The sequence below is a fragment of the Bombus affinis genome, chromosome 3, assembly GCF_024516045.1.
Source record: "Bombus affinis isolate iyBomAffi1 chromosome 3, iyBomAffi1.2, whole genome shotgun sequence".
NCBI lineage: Eukaryota > Metazoa > Arthropoda > Insecta > Hymenoptera > Apidae > Bombus > Bombus affinis.
This window is the reverse complement of record NC_066346.1, coordinates 1090459-1107787: the sequence shown is the minus strand read 5'-3', so window position 1 is coordinate 1107787 and position 17329 is coordinate 1090459. Positions and strand designations below refer to the sequence as shown.

At 34.1% G+C, this 17329-nt stretch overlaps 2 protein-coding genes across 4 annotated transcripts; both read right to left on the bottom strand.

Annotated features, from left to right (window-relative positions):
• Positions 1 to 849: 849 nt before the first annotated feature.
• LOC126914229 (uncharacterized) lies at positions 850 to 5433 on the bottom strand. Its single transcript, XM_050717881.1, has 7 exons — positions 5038 to 5433; positions 4831 to 4931; positions 4025 to 4475; positions 2392 to 3180; positions 1588 to 2025; positions 1459 to 1521; positions 850 to 1379 (listed from the first exon to the last, which is right to left on the bottom strand). The coding sequence occupies exons 3-7, from the start codon at positions 4473 to 4475 to the stop codon at positions 946 to 948; spliced, it is 2175 nt and encodes a 724-aa protein (XP_050573838.1). The 5' UTR covers positions 4831 to 4931; positions 5038 to 5433; the 3' UTR covers positions 850 to 945.
• Positions 5434 to 5838: 405 nt separating this feature from the next.
• Positions 5839 to 16488, bottom strand: LOC126914190 (lysosomal alpha-mannosidase). Of its 3 annotated transcripts, none has more exons than XM_050717796.1 (17): positions 16311 to 16488; positions 14185 to 14287; positions 13988 to 14069; positions 13701 to 13886; positions 13301 to 13506; positions 13065 to 13201; positions 11800 to 11933; positions 10452 to 10665; positions 9745 to 9941; positions 9375 to 9571; positions 8336 to 8532; positions 7674 to 7887; positions 7485 to 7602; positions 7074 to 7350; positions 6624 to 6869; positions 6373 to 6522; positions 5839 to 6209 (listed from the first exon to the last, which is right to left on the bottom strand). In XM_050717796.1, the coding sequence occupies exons 1-17, from the start codon at positions 16416 to 16418 to the stop codon at positions 5979 to 5981; spliced, it is 2997 nt and encodes a 998-aa protein (XP_050573753.1). In that variant the 5' UTR covers positions 16419 to 16488; the 3' UTR covers positions 5839 to 5978. The 3 variants fall into 3 exon arrangements, with proteins under 3 accessions (XP_050573753.1, XP_050573752.1, XP_050573754.1); XM_050717795.1 differs by lacking the exon at positions 11800 to 11933 and adding an exon at positions 11535 to 11668 and having other exon boundaries at positions 16311 to 16487; XM_050717797.1 differs by lacking the exons at positions 11800 to 11933; positions 13988 to 14069; positions 16311 to 16488 and adding an exon at positions 11535 to 11668.
• Between the last annotated feature and the right edge of the window lie 841 nt (positions 16489 to 17329).

Here is a 17329-nt window from a genome sequence, read left to right as displayed (position 1 = left end):
TTTAACATCTCTGATTTCTCTTCGTCTACTCTTCTCGGCTTTATCGTACCAACTGTATTATTCTTTTCCCGTTTCTCGTCGATGTTTTCTCTTCTATCGATCATTTATAAATAGATTAAACTTGACGTTAAAGACTCTTCCATTAGTCCCTACTACGGGTTGACTATATTTACCGTTCTTTTATATACATGTATATTCTTCTTATGTATAAATGCTTATTTCATCTTATGCACATCTTTTTCCTCTTCAGTTTATTGTTTATCAACGCGTTGAGTACGAAGGTATGATCCCTCGTTCCTGTTTTCGTTGGAAAAGCCGCTTGATTCTCTCTCAAGATCCTGCTTCTCTCATTCACTTTCTTAGCCTTGTATTCAGCACTGTTCCCAAGCGTTTATAACACACACATTATAAATATTGTTTATAAAACCACAAATATAAAATGTACAGTTGTAAATAAAAGAATGAATATGTTAGCACCATGGGAACTCCCAATATCAATATACAGAAGTATATATGACTTGACTTTATACAAAAAAAACGTAGCATGAACAATATAATATATTTATATAATATTTAATTTATATATAATCTACAATGTGCGATATGGAAAATTATAGAAATAGATCTTTTTACACATGTGTGTATTTCATTATAATTAATTTAAAAATCATATACAAGATATAGCTATACGTAATTTGTATAATTATCTTCATGTTAGGTTTATGTTACAATATCATGCAATTACTAAACGTATTATATCATATGTATATAGTTGCATTGTGATGTGCATAGCTTGCCCTGAGGATACTTTAATAATAGTGTAATGAGCATTTATTTTTGTCAAATAAACGTTCTAAAAGTGTATTAATTATTGTAACGTATGTATATACATTTAATTGTTATCATGGAAATATGCAGTAATTATTATGTTAATTGTTGCAATTATCAGGTATGAGTGTCTTGAGAGAGATATATAGGAATAATTTTTAAACCGTCTCCATGTGATTTGATAGGAACGCGTGAAGGGATGTGGTTGATGTAAGTATTCGTATTGGGCAGATGTAACTTTGAGAAAGTTTTATAGGTTTGTTGCGTGCAAGAGACTTTTTGTCCGGTCATTTTATTATTTATGTTATTTATACTTAAACATGCATTGCAATTTGATTTAGTACACGCGTCTTCATTCTTCGTAAACGAATAATTTTTCAAAGTCTGTTGCGAGGAAGTAATATAGTTTTCTTGGGTACAAAACGTATTTTTTAATATTTGTAAGGCGTTTGCTGCTTCGGAAGTTAATGTACTATGATTGCTGGAAAAAGGCGGGCAAATTGGTTGATCTAGCAAAGTTACAATTGTCTGACTTGAGCTACTCACAGATTCTGCAAAGTATAACGTAATATATAGTCAGTCTTAAGAAGGCAGATTAAAATAAGTAAAATAAAATTATGATAGTTTTACCTTTTATTGAACATGCTTTCATCATTGTAGCGTCCGTTACATAAGACCATTCATTAACAGATTCTAAATGATAATAAATATATAAATGCAAATAAACGCATATTTTGTACGAAATATTGTAATATTTACCTTGAGGTCTAATCTCTTTGTCACCTGGTAAGAATACGCAGATTGTACGACGAGATTCTCCGCATGAATCTCTCGGGGGAAGTTGTAGGGGAGGTTTGAGCTTTGTTTCTGAAGGACAAGGTGGTTGGAGATTTTCATTTTTCTCAGTCATTTTAGTCACGATATAGCAGGGTTTATACGCTAGCAATATATCTTGTGTACGAAGTATCTTAGTTTCCTCTTTTGGAACACTTTCTACTTCTTGATCATTCAAACACCATTGACACATCGATTGTCTTCTACAGACAGAACATAGAACTTCCCTCGATTTTTTTATTTTCTTGACTTCCGAAATTGCAGCTATACTTGTTTGCGTAGAAATTGTTTCCGTTTCTTTCTTTGTCATCGACTCAAGAATTTTCTTCTTTCTTGTAGCCAATATTTGATCTATCGACTTATCTGAAACGCATTGTCGAAATGTTATTAATCACGAGCAATGAGGTACACGATCGAGTTAAATAAATGCTTTTAATATTTTGTGTATTCTTATATTTTAAATTTAAACCTATCGATGTTCAGATAATAGCGTGTCTATCTTATTTCAATATAAGATATCTTTGTACGACCTTATAGAGGGTGTTTCAAATTTTAACGATCAAACTTCACCAGTATGTTCTATGAGTAGAAATATTAGGGGGTCTACCTACGTTGGTATTAGGACATAGGAAAATAGGACTATCTACTTTCTTAATTACGCTCTCAAAAATATTAATTTTCATAAAAATCTGCAGTCTAATAATAAAACGTTCCAAGTTTGATACTAACGCTGCGCTTGCTTCTGCAGTTCCATAAGTTTTACGATAATAATCATCGTTCGCTGAAGAATTCCCTTCAAAATGATTTTAACGGCATGAATGGCATTTTCAGATACAACGTTGCAAGCCATTTCCAACAAATTGTCCATCAAAGGTATGACGATAATTGATGCTTCTAGGGGGTCCACTACCATATCGAGTTTCAATTTTCTCAACACGTCTTCCTCTTTCTCATCGTCTAACTTGTACGTAGCTATGGTTTGTATAATTTGTTCTTTCATGGGATATCTAATCCTTCCGGCGCACTTGTCAACAATTTCATCTATTATATCGTCTATTACGATCCTAACGTCGAGTCCTTTGGAAATACAATCGTCTAAGTAACTCGAAATCATTTTCTTCGTTTCCCAATAATCCGTTAAAAGCATCGTGTTAGATTGTTTCGGTTCGCAACTCAAACCTGTCTGTACTTGACTATCTATAACGAAGATTTTCGTTCGATTGTTATATTTGATATAAGTTTGCGTCGCTTTATCAGACGTCTCGGCTTGCGCTTGACTCGTCGGATCGTCTATCCAAAATGCACGCGCTAGTAGAAAATTCAAAATCTCAGTAATTTCCACTTCTGTTTCTTCTTCGGCGCTAACTTTGGACTCGAACACTTCGCGTTCTTCATCTGTGACGTCCATGGACAGTTGTTCCATCACAAGATCATGCGGTGTTTCGGGATGGAAGCTAAGAATAGTTGCTGCCACATTGCTTCTCTTCAATTCAGGCATGGGACCTTCCTTCATTGACGCTACATACACGAAATGTCTCTTAACAGTTAGAATTGAGAAAATGTTCATCTTTTTGTTTAATGCGTACATAAAGATATTTCCCCCCAGTGATGAATAGTATCATAATTATTCCAATTACTTTGCGCGAATAGTAAATAGATTAAATATACAGGGTGTTATATTTTACTCGACTCACACAAATATCTGCTAGACCATACGTCATTCGAAAAAGTGTAACTTGTTCTATTTCAAGAGAGACGTCTTATGACGACTACCGGATTTGCCTAGGTGGAGCGTTTTGGGGAGGAGCACAAGATGCGCCCCTTGAAACAAAGTAAGTTTTATTCGAAACACTTTCTCGAATAATGTATAGTTTAGGAAATAGTTGCGTGGGTCGATTCAATTTAAACACCTTGTACATTGTTAAGCTTCAATGGAGCAATGACACGTTTCTAATTTACTTTTTTATCCGAATATATAAGAAAAAGTTGTATATAAGAAAAGAGCCTATCCCTAGGTTTTTCTTTAAAATTAAACAGCACCTTAATACCTTCTTGCTGTTGATGAACGCGCAAAGAGAAGAATTTAGTAATCGTATCTTATAAATATGATCTAACTCTTTTAGATAATTAGTTTCATTCGCTTCGAATACCTTGTGGTATCTAATAAGACTAATCACGATAATAATGACGTAATTTTTCAAATAGCGAGAAGAAATTACTGGAAGATACAAATTTTCCTGTAAAATTAAAATAAAGATCATCTTCGTCTTTTGAAATTAAATACTGAAATTTGTTGTTTTTACGGTATTCAAGGTGTCAAGAAAGTGTCAAACGAATAATAATAGAGAGCAGTGAGACATACTCATAATATCCTTAAAGTATTTTAAAGGTGGACATGGCGTGCTCATGTATATCGTTTGCGAGGCTTCGTCCCGATATTCGATAGAAATATGCACAACTGGTATTCCTTGTAGATACGTTTGGCTTTCCGCATCCTCTTTCGACATCTGTTCAATTTGGACCTTTGGTTCTTCTGGTTCTTCTGATTGTTCTACCTCTTCTGATTCTTCTGGTTGTTCTACTTCTTCTGATTCTTTTGGTTCTCCCGGCTCTTCGTCTTTCGTTTTCTTAGAATCTACAAATTGTTTGCGAGTAAACGATCGTCTATATACAATATTATCAGGATCAAGGACTAAGTGTTTGTCCGGTGTTGACGACACGGTCGCTGTATCCAAAATTTCCCTTAACGTCGCATCGTCTTCTGGGGTTACCGTGATAAGAGTTTGAGCCCAAACATCATCTTCCGAAGTCATCTAATATATGAAAATACGAAAAGATATCGATCATCTAGTTGATAAAATTTCAAGAAAAAAATAGGAGTTTTTACGTACTTAATCTTGCGAATGTTTGGGAATTTCTATGGCTCGATTTTTCTATCGCGTTAACAAAAAAGACAAATCTTTTATGCACATTAACAGTGACGCTTTCATATTCTTCTCAAAAGTACGATTAAGTCGAAAATAGTCAGAATAGAATATTTTACGTTAATTTTATTGACAATTTAGACACTTAGTTAAAAAATGTATTACGAAAATTATGTGAAATTAAATTTACGAAGAAATGTAATAGTGGATATTTCTGAAAGTATTACAAGTGTGCAGTACTTACTCTGATAAGAAATTAAATTACTATTATCTCCAATGTAATTTGGTGTCAACGAACAAATACACTTATTAGTCCGAGATGTCATCTCAGAGTTCCAATAAAAACTATCCGAGGGTTAAATAAGTTATTTTAAAATTTTGTTATTGGAATTTTGCATATTAAAAGGTTATACAGATTCTGTGATATGTCAAAAAAACAATGATACTCAACCTGAGATAGTATACGATATGTATAGGATACATACACAGTGATAATAGAAAACTTAATTTGAAAGAAAAAGGATGTCATTTTATCGAAAACGACAATGTGAGTTCGCGCTCGCCATCCATATGCAGATTCGCTAGTTACAATAAATAGTAACTAGAACATAGTTCTAGATACAATCGATAGATTTAATCGATATGTTTAAGATGTTCTTTTGTGTTTATCCTTAGTCTATGTAAGAAAGTGCAATAAAGCTTTTTCGGCACAGAACGGTGTGAATACAAAAATAACAACACATTTTTTATGCAAGGAAATAAATGAAAACATTTCTTTATCCAAAGCTTAATTTTCTAAATGATTGTTTATGACAATTAGTCGGATGCTAAACGCAATATTACGGATGCAAGGATGCAACAAGGAATATCACCCAACTGCTCCTGATGAAACTATAGCTTAGTAATCTAGCGAGGATATTCGTTTAGGGCTTAGAAAATGAAAATAACCCTATGCATTATCTTTATAACGTAATTTCAATTTTATTTACACTATCAATCGAAAACCCGTAAATAGCGAGGGATACCAACAAACTATCGTGCAAATGATTTTATTGCTGGTTTGTCGCATAATGTATTCTATTCGCTTGAAATAAAAGAATTAAATCTCTATTAACAACATATATGGACGGGATAGGTCTTTGATCTTGGTAAAAATAACTCGTTCGTGCGAACAAGTCATATAATAAGTTTAGTTATAAAAATAATTCTGGTTTTAAGAGGCAGGAACTTGTTCGAGATAGATATACATAAATTGAAAGATGAAAAATTTGTATTTGTTATATTTTTTTTCCAATACAATTATAATTACATGGTCACCATTGCATTATACGTTACATTTAACGGATTTAAATGTTCTTAATGCTTAATGGTAATAAATTGTTAATTTTCAACTTATAGATACCGTGGTGCTATTTCAACGATAAATGTTCGTATCTCAAATGGTTGTAAAAGTACATTTATCACACCTTCTTTAATTTCAACAGGATGAGAAAAGTGTTCTTCCGTTTGGAGAACATCGTTTGTTTCGGGTTCCCATTTTAAACGATTCACATCATTGATCCATTGATTACCACCTAATGTAGTCTCCTTGATGGATACAATCGTGAAAGTTGTAAATAGATCCTGTTGTAACAAACCGATAATGGATATGAATAAATTGACCACGCTGACAATATGAGTATACTAATATATAAGTGACACTATATCGCGTCTAATCGAATAATATGCACAGGGTGTATAAAAAGTAAGCGTAAAGGACCGTAAAAGCGTAAAAATTTGTAAACACCTGAATATTAACTTCCACAGGCTTCGATAATCTGGCAGTTTCGCCTAATTCGAAAATGTGTTCCAACCTCAGTAAAACAGAGCCGTTTTTCCATGGTTCCAAAGTTAAGATCTGGACATTTTGTGGTAATGATTTGGCAAGACCTGAACCCTAGAAATAAAAGATATTTTAATATCGTTAATGACTTTGCATGTATTCTATATAATTTTTAACTCTGTATTAGTCGCATACTGATATAGAATGATACTTACTTGGGAATTAGGTACATATGGTGTGGGTGCTGAAGAACTTTTTTCGATAGATTGAATAAAGGTCCATGGACGAAGCAATAATTGACGCGCCAGAGTTTTCTCTTTCACTGCAAGCTCGTCTAGATTTTGTATGCTACCTCCGATAATGTAATGGGAACCTCTGACTACCAAACCTTCACCAAATGCAAATTCATCGAGAGCTTCTCCTACACCGAATGCGTCGTCTTTTAAAAGTCTTCTATGAATCTATGACATATCCACGTGCAAATGCATAAATGTTTATTAGTTTAGATATTAGTTAACACGTATATGTAACGACTACGTTTTCAACGTACTACGTATCGATACGACGCTTGAATTTTGTATTTGCATAGAATATCGCTATAACATTCTACGGACAATAATTTCTTAGCATTTTCTTGTTTTAAAATATGAAGTAATTAATATTACCATCATTTCGATTTCTCCATCCCTCATACTAGTTCCACCTTCTGCACGATCTGTTAGTAAGCTAAGTTTGAGAAGTTTCTCATCATCCTTCAAGGAAATTTTCGAGGTAACGGGATAATAATTGCCAGATACTGGCTCTTCTAGTTCCAGATTCCACGTTGGCCGGTAATTTCTCTTCCGTTTCAACATTTCGCGACCATTACTGTCGGTATAAAATTCTCCGGAAGAATTTAAGTTACTGTAATATCTCGTTACTACCTCTTTGCCGATGTTATCCCTAAAATCGTATTCCATTGTTATTACGTATTTTTGAAATTAAAAAAGCTTACGCTGGATAATGTTTTCCCGGTCTAACAAACCGATGTGCCGAATATTTTTCAATATCTCTTCGCACATTTACGATTTACTTACTTAACAGGTATTGGTCCAACGAGCCAGTTAAATTCAACGTATTCCATTCCACTATAAACTCGGATTACCTGACATATCCAATCAGTGACACACTGATGAATTTCTTCCACTAATGGACCTATAACGAAAACGAATCCGATTTGTCAATCAAATTTCAGTCTTTCAACGCATCTGTTGTCAAATCATTACCTGTGTGTACTTCGTAAGAAGCAGATTTCATGAAATTTCTAGCGGTTGCGTTCTTTGGTCTGAATATGTATGCGCCCGAAGATCTATTTATAGATACCTCGTTATTTCCTACCATTGCATCGTAATAATGAAATGATTGAGTCAGTTCCATATCTTTTTGTTTTTTCCACTGTACCACAACCTGGCCATACTCATCGACGGATATGTTATAAAACTAAACAAAAGTATTTACCATCTTATAATCATTTCTATTAGAACGAATCAAATGGTTTCAAATGCAACGTGCTGTCTTGATTAATCAACGAATGGAATTCCCTTAAAAATTGTTAATGCAACTTTGATATACATCGAGAGACAAGAACATTCATATAGTGCTATTACTTAATGAAAGAGTTATAATTAGCGTTACAGGGACTTCCCTTATCGACAGATAACTGTCTGCAATTTACCGAGCGTGGATAATATAGGCTTCGATCTATTTTTATCTTATTTTTACGATAAACCAACTCTATAAATTCTTTCGTCTCTCATTGTACCAGAATACCGGTGATAATGAAACGATTGAAAAATGTGAAGATGCATTTTGAGTCTTTGATTCACTAATACGTCGTTCGTTGCAAATAACTTAAATATCAGTCTCGTAAATTCTCATAAATCAATACCTCGTTAGCAATAGAGTTTGCTGTGGCCACTTGTGGACTTATATTTTCTGAACTTCTTTTGACCGTGTAGGTCTTATAGCCCAAAGGTGGTAACGATGCAAGGAATACGAGCTCGTGCGTTGAAGTACTTTTCCTTCCCGGTATTTCACGTACAGAATTAGGGATAGGAACTATTTGCGAAGTGAGTTCGTTTCCATCTTGAAAGAAAATGAAATATTATATAACATTTAATTTCAAATTTTCATTGCAACAATTTAAAATCATAAATATTACGTTGAACGTTTTATTAACTGCAGGTAACCCAATTTTAGCGTTCCTTATTTATCAAAAAATTAACGAATACGTATATATCGAATCTTTCAATTTTCTGTAACCGAAATATTACTGGTTTATGAGAAGCTAAATGTGACTGTACTAAAATAACGATATAATAATGATAGCGTCCGATAATATCGTTGCAAGCGAATAAAATAGTATATTACAGTTGTAGTATGAAAGTTAATTTGTATCTCTCTTCGTGAAAAGATTTTTGATACGTAATATCGATACCCCGCAGCAATTATATAACTTAGCAATTCCTTGACACGCTGCACGTGAAACTAATGACACGCAGCCAATAATTTGATTGCTGCGCGGTTATCAAAGAACAAAGGTAATCGCCGGAAGATTCGGAAAAATTCGTATTTGAAAAAAACTGTTTGAAGATGATAATATCGCCGTGTTTACAACTCTTAGACAAGTGTCGATCGATCGATAGTGATCATTTGGAATACATTGTAGTCAACCGGCGATATTAAATTCACAGTACTCAATTAATCGGTAGTAACGAATTAGCAATTAACAAGTTTTCAATTTCGATTCCTAATCTCTGCTCTTCAGATAGCCAAAGCAATACAATAAAGAAGCTCCTAATAAAAAGGGGTTTATGAGAAAGTTTTAGATAATTCTTTATCGTTATTACGTAGTAATGGTTTGTGAACTCTGTGGGTCAGAAGATGGACAGAATTTTCCGGCGAACCTGATATTGTAAAACGCGTACCTGTAAGATCGATGACGTTGTATTCGCCATTCTGAACGGGAACACGGATCGGTGATACCACTTTCTGGCTCAAGGGATTGTAAATTGCTAGGACGAAGTCTTTGTCTTCTGTGTACAAGCACGTACTAATATTCAATTGCATGCACGTGTGCATTCGTTCTGGTGCAAAATTTGAATTTCCGGTTGACCTCCATTTTCTGTGGAATGAACGATCATAGAAAAAGGATATTTAATTATTTAATTTAATTATACATTTCTCTGAATGAAAACGCTTAACCCGAGAAACGATGGATATCGTACTCAAGTAAGATAACAATAAAAAAAAAAAAAAAAATGGAAAACGTGAAAATCGTTAAAAGAGACGCATTACCTTATGGCGTCAGCAGCAATGTTCGTTCCTTGTTGCATACCATCGTACAATATACGCGCATAATCGTAGGCAACTAGTTGTTTTTCGGTTCCAGTAACGGCATCATGATGTTGCATTACACCCATAGCTTCTCTAAAATGTTCCAATTGCTTTTCGTAACCCTCCAAACTTGTCAATACGGATAACTGTTTGGATATCTGGAATCGAAACATAATTCTCACAGGCTTTTAGGTTCTACTTCTTTCTAAACGAAGCCTGCAAACACAACTTCGTTATTCTCGATTTTTCGTTTTGCTACGAGTCATAGAATATGCTTGAGTTTACTTGTACCACGAATTTAGGCTCACAGCTAACGTAAATAAAATTCACGAACCTTAGATCGAATAGCATGAATAGCATGAATATTTGGTAGAAAGTTAATGTGGGTTCGTCCTCTGTTCAACGCTGTTCTATCGCGGAAATCGTACAAAAAAAAAAAAAAAAAGAATTAATAGGATAAGACACGCGAAAACAGAAATTGATATCGATTTAAAGAGAAGGTAACGAACGAGTGGGTTCTGCAATCAGAATCGTCGAGATCTTGAAAATGTCGTGGCTTCGCAAGATCGTTCTACATACTCGTATAACAAGATTTGATAGTCTCGATTGTGTGCAAAAACATCGACGCGAGATTACTGCAAATCCTTTGAGACGAATGCAATTTTTACCTGCAACAGATTGTTTCCCATTCTTTCGAAGAATTTAATCGCCGGTCTGGAGGAGAAGTAACCGGTCCAATATGAATGCGGATCACTAGCGTAAGGGAAGAAGTCATCGCTTTTCGTCGACCACTCAAGTTTTGCATCGTGTACCGCTTTCAAATAACACGATGGCGTCGAATAAAATATATTCACTTCGGATCCTTTTTCTTCCTTTACGTATCTATGAAATACGAAACGGCAAAAGTAATGGAATATCGCTGTTGCAAATATTGAAAGTATCAAAATCATTTGGTTGTCGTAACAGACATTTACTTAATTCTGGTCTCGATAATTTTATCCACATTTGTAAAGAAAAATAATAAGATCAATAAAATATCTTGTTTAAATCATGTATCGTAAATCGTAATTTCTGTTACATGTATCAGGATGTTCCATGAATGTTACGCAATTTCAAAGTTTAATTTTTTGAGGTACATAAAGAGAAAGATGCTAATGTACCACACAATGTTCAAATTAGTTTGAAATATCAGGAAATACCGTTTTTTTTACACGTTTAATTTCAACAAATTGATTTCGTTAAATTTTTGTTAGAAAAATTTATTTCGTTATTTCTAAATTATTTCATCAAATTTCTCTAATCAATCATTCGAAACGATATACATAACTCGTTAGTGTGTACATGAAATATGTACGCAAGAAAAGTTCGCATAAACTTATGTTGAAAAATTTGTATCGGTTGTTTTGCCGATTATAACAAATGTTCGAAATTTCTTCCTTCTGCAGGGATATAGGCAGTCGTCGAACTAACGATCGTCAAATTCTTTCGAATATTCAAACTATTGTAGAAATACGTAGCATTAAATAAATTTGTGTCTGTCTGCGATTCTGTACGAGTCTTAAGAACGACTCTCTTATAATTCTTCGACGTAATATTCTTCGACATAAGTTTACATTATCTTCTTTTACCTATTTCACCTGATTAATACGTAGTATAAATTTTCTCCCGACCTATTTGGACACCCTGTATATAAATATATTATAACAGAATATTTTCAAAGCAAGCGTCGAACGTTATCGATTATATTTTACCTGATCAACCTATCCAAATTAGTGAACCACATTTCAGCGTGTTGATAATTAAAATCTTCGCCCATCGTAAAGATAACGTTATTAGTGTTGTAGGAAGTTGCTTGGCGATGCGCGTAACGCACTAATTGTTCGACCTGTTAATATCGCAATGTACTTTACTTACCAACATAATACATTAAAAATGATTAGGATTATAAGACCTTTCCTATCCTTTTCCTTCTATACTCTTTGTGTACGCGAAACGAAAATAATAGTTTAAAGCTACCTTATTAGTTTGTCCATATTAGCGAAGTACATCTCCGCTTGCTGATAAGTGAAATCTCCGCCCATTGTTAATACGACGTTATTTGTACGATATACTTCAGCTTGGCGAGCCACGTATTGCAAAAATATATCGATCTGTTTTACAAGAGACACTGATATCAGTTAAAAACGAGTCGAGGCTCTTCGTTCGAAATATGATCGAAACGTAGAGATCGAGCTCGGATCGAACGATAACACGCTATTAAAATATGCCTTAAGGACATTGACGGAACAAGCAATTCGCTAAAATTACAACTTTAGCATCGTTGTTAGCAACAAGAAACGTATATATGTTAAAAGTCTGAAGTTTATTTTGACAGAGTTAGTAGGAAGGAAGGAAGTACAAGGTCGATGTACCTACGTGTTTTCTGGATTTTCGAATCATTTCTTGCAAATTGTTCTTTTAAATGAGAAAAAATAATCTTAAATCGTTCATCGTTGATTATTTGTATTTCTAAACAGGCAAAGTAACTTTTACAGTTCACATGTATATACTAACGTTATAAATGTTATAAAAATTTGTACAACTTCCTATATAGTATTTTTAAGCTATTTACAGCAATCTTAAATACGCTTTTTATAAGCAGAAATCCTCTTTCATTCGCACATATTTCTGAGTAACGCGAAGGAGATATTTGATGTGGCCTATAATCAGGGGCCATAAGAAATGACAATAAATACTTGTATCGTAGGATCATCGATAATCAGTAAATAAATAATAGAGGCTTTTGCAAGCAAGCTGCGTTATTTTATAGCAACGAAGGTGATTTTCTTAGGAACTATAAAAGCTATAGAATGGAAGCTATAGAATAGAAAAAAACCTAACCCCAATTTAACCCAATTCCTTGCACACCGAACACCACGATATAATAGGAAGCACGCGAATAACAAACTCAACGAAACGCATAAATAGATTAATTTTTACTTTGAACTCGGCTTTAAGCGTTAGTTTACAAAGAATGATTCGAAAATGAATTATAAATCCTGGATCCCCAATCTTCGGGTCGCGACTTCCAAAGAGCTTTCTCAGTTTGAAGATTTTCTGCACTTGTCAATAACAATATGGTTGGTCAAGTCGTTAAATATATCTTTAACGCATTCTTTAACCTATTAGAAATGCTTTTCTGCGTTAATCCGAGTGGATGAGGTTACAGGTTATTTAAATGGCTAAAAGAGGAAGTCGCGACTCGGGAAAGGTTGGAAAACACCGCTACAAATGACACGTACCCTCTCTTTGACGTTGTAATCCGGACTATTAGGATCATCGTTTATTGGTTCGTCGTTGCACAAAATATCGTAACAAAAACCAGGTGGTGGAGAATACGTGTTGTACAACGCAACCGTGAACAAGTCTGCACGAGCTCCTGTAACAAAGCGTACGCGTTGAATTTATGTCTTCGAGTGACTATTACACGTGTTATCGCTAAAAGTATGTTTCCTAAATTTTAAATTGATGTCGTTACCTAGATTTGGACTTCCTTTCCAAATGAATTCCATCGTCTTGTCCTTGAGTCGTTTGTTCTTGTCTTGATAATCGAGACGACCGAAGAACATCCCATCGAATCCCAGTTGGGCGAATAAAGATGCTTGTTCTCTGGAATGGCCGAAAGGATCTATCTGCCATCCTATACGTGGCGTGGCACATCTTCCAAAGGTATCGTTAAGACGTCTAGACAGGTTAGAAAAATTGCAGAATTTAAGAACGATGGCAATCGAACCGAGTAACGTAAAAAGGCGTGCACTTGCCGGAAAGACACTTCGTCTTGCCGCTAATTTCGTGGGACTTGTTTCATCGTTTCGTTTGTACGTATAAACTACGAGAAGAGGAATAAAAATTAGCGCTGAGACCCTGAGTCGAGTTACCTGAAACCCCAAGTATATTGGTCGACGAGGGAGTGATAGTGAGTGACTGCCTCGTCGTTCATGCTCCATCCACCACCGATAATCTCTAATCTGCCTTGATTGATTAAATTTCGCACATCTTCTTTCACCTTGTCGTTTTGACGCAACCACCATTTCCACAAGAAAGAAGTCTCCACATAAATAAACCTGATAAATTTATCAATAATATTTATCAATAATTGACGAATAATTTATGCAGTAATTAATTATCGTTTAACAAATTAACGTAGTAAAACTGTGGTAATTACTTTCTTTCGGGATTAGCCAGCAACGCTTGAATAACGCTGTCTAGAATATACTGTACTCCTGCTTTCTGAGTTCTTGAATTACCTTTGTTTAAGAAAAATAAACAAAAAGATAACATTCGATGGCTCGTTTAATAAATACTCTATAACGATAATTAATCGTAACGTGATGGTGCGCTGATCCTTCTCAAAGTACTTACTTCCAAAGTAATACTGATCGACTGTTTTCAACCAACCAACGTCGTCATGAGTATGAGCAACCAGATGAATATTTAATTTCTTTGGATCTGCCACAGGACACGCCTGTAACGAACAAGAATCTGAATTGTGTTATACCGTTGCATCTTATTCTCTAAACAATATCTCAATATAATAATAATAATCTTATTCAACTATAGAAAGTTTGCTACTGCCTCAACTTTCCATCTAGAGATATGTCGCGATAAAATACGTTCTGAAGTATTAAATCCTTAATGAAAATCTTTAACAAAATGCAAAGAATTAAAGATTAAATATAACGTGTTAGTTCCACGTTATTCTCTGTGTTTCATCGGTAAATTTTTCAAAAAACAGCTTAAATTTTACAATGTTTATAATTTTCTAATTGATGCGTTACAACATGTTGGATTATTCTTATTAATGTAGACAACTGTACTTTATATTATATTTTTGTATAATTATTTTAAATTATGTCATATAATAGAATTTATCCCAAAGAAAATATTATACAAAATTTTAGATGAGCACCGAATAGCGGTGATCAAACAATTTGATCCAGTGGAGATAAGTCGAAGAACGAACTGATCCACAATATGAACGACGTGTTATCACATATAAGAACGACTTTCTAAGCAAGTTATCGGAAGAGATTTATCAGATAAAAATGATTGAATTTGTTGGGTGCCGCTATATACATAATGGCACTGAATAGGGAAAGTTACACAGTATTATTTAAATAAGCGTGACTTTCAATATCGCAGTTTGCTGTTGATCGATCACTGATTAACTTCAGTTCATAGAATATTCCTGTCAACAGAAAAAAAGAAACTTATCGAACGTCCTATGTATATTTTTTCTGGCGATATGTTTAATAAATAGCTTCCAAAGTGTTTGCATAATTCGATAATAAACTACTTACGTATATCGTATTAGATAAAGAATATTTTATTTCAGTGATTTCAATTGGAACAAATAACTTCGATAAGACTACTATCATCGATCAATGGAAATATTCAATTTAGATACAACATTTTGTAAAATCATTTTTGATCGATCAATCAAAACCGATCGAATTTTTTCGAATAGTTGGTATAAAAATATTCAGAAAATTCTCTTTTTCCATTTGTAAAACTAAATTACTGATATTTTGTTTTTAGATAATTAAATCACTGAACAGAGCATATAACATATTAAAAGACATAGCATCCACCTACAGAGTTTCAGTTTTCAGCCAAATATTAATACAATATTAATGCCATATATATAAATAACCTCTACATTATCATAATATCTATGGATTTCGAAGGTGCGTTTATCCCAAAATTGACCGTTTCTGAGGTAGTTGATTTTGGAAAATGTACATAATATACTCTTTTAATACTTCTTTAATACATAAATAAACGATAACAAAAGCACACAACAACGCTATTCCATTCCCGCTATTCGTTTCTAAGAAAATTCTTTTATTAAAACCTCACGTTGTTCGATTCTTATGCGAAGGAATACACTGTACCCGTTAAACAGCTCGAGGGGCAGTTTGTTATTTGTTCTTACACTGGGAATAATATTTATTTTTTAAGCTGAGCGTAAACTGAGAATACGAGATAGTAACGTGACAGTTCGTTGCGATCGGTTTCTCGAAACGCTTTAAATTAAAAGCTATAAAATTTCATAGACGTTACGTTCTGATAGGAAAATTTATAATCATTTCTTCAAATACGATAATAACATGCATGTAGCACAATCTAACAGGATTCTTAAATATTCTTGTATGACACGTGCAGAATTATTTTATCGCGGTTGTATACGTTCCTGAAACTCGAACGGATCCGCTTTCTCCGGTTAATTCTCTATGTGGTAATATACAGTAGATGTTATACGCATAGTTAATCATAATATTGCAGGAAGAACGTGTAACGAGTGCACACATACGAATATGAGGTATTTGTACGTTTCTCTAGATTCAACCGATGCTTTTAATACATGTTCGAGACGGTGTAAGATAAAATTTCTCTCAACGTTCGAAAAGGAAGACTGAGAAACCGAATAGACCATTGTTCTATCGACTTGAAGAGAACTTGAAATAAAGAATTCGTTTCGTGTGTACCTCGTAACCGCAGGTTTCGGTAACTGTTCTCGGAATCCTAGCTGCATCGCTGTGGACGGACAATAACAAAAGCGAGATCAGTAGTAGTAAAAATACGGACCACGACATGATCGACACGTCGCTGGCTGCTTGCAGTCACAACTAATGAAATAATCGTTCACTCTTCTTCTATTTATATCCTTTCTCTACGCTGCCGTTACTGCGATTGCGTCAAACATACGAGATACATAGTCTGCTACTGCCGATCGTTCACCGGCTTCTGCACACATATAAAACAACGAAAATATCCAACGAGTCTCAGCTTTTCCAGCTACTATCTGTGTTACGTTTACATAGCAATAAATAAATGATGCAGGAGCGCAATACAGTTCTATATCAATGTAATATAAAATAAACTTTGTTCGCAGTCGGATCGATTCATGGAACGAAAGATTCGTTCAAGTGCTATTTTTATATGCTTTATTACGTTAAGAAAGTACAATGTAATCGTTTATTGTACTAGAAATGTTGCAAGGAAACTTGTTGCTAGTGTTTAACAAGTATCGAAAGAAGAAATCTCTTTTACCATTCAAGCGTACAAATACCGTAAGTACTTGTTTGATTCGTACAATAAGTTGCTTGTCTGGTGCATGAGTGTACCACGAGTGGTGCTACGAGTGCATAAATATCGAAGTACGCGTAATTTTAGATTGAAAAGAACATTTCCAAGTTGTGGTTTCTAGAATTTTCTTTTCGATTATCTATCAATTATTTTTCTGTAATCGCGTAGCCTCTTAAACCGCGATACTTTCATTATACCCGTAAATATAACGCGGCATATTTAGTATCCGTTGTTGGATATTTTAATTCTACGTTGTCTTATAGGAATGGTATATAGGAATGGTATAAAGCTAGGAATAGTATATAGCCCATAAATATATAGCCCATATATATAATGGTATATAGCTACTATGAAAAAAGCGAAATAGAAATAATCTATCATCTAAAACTCGCGGATGCTTCGAGTGTTTACTAGCTAA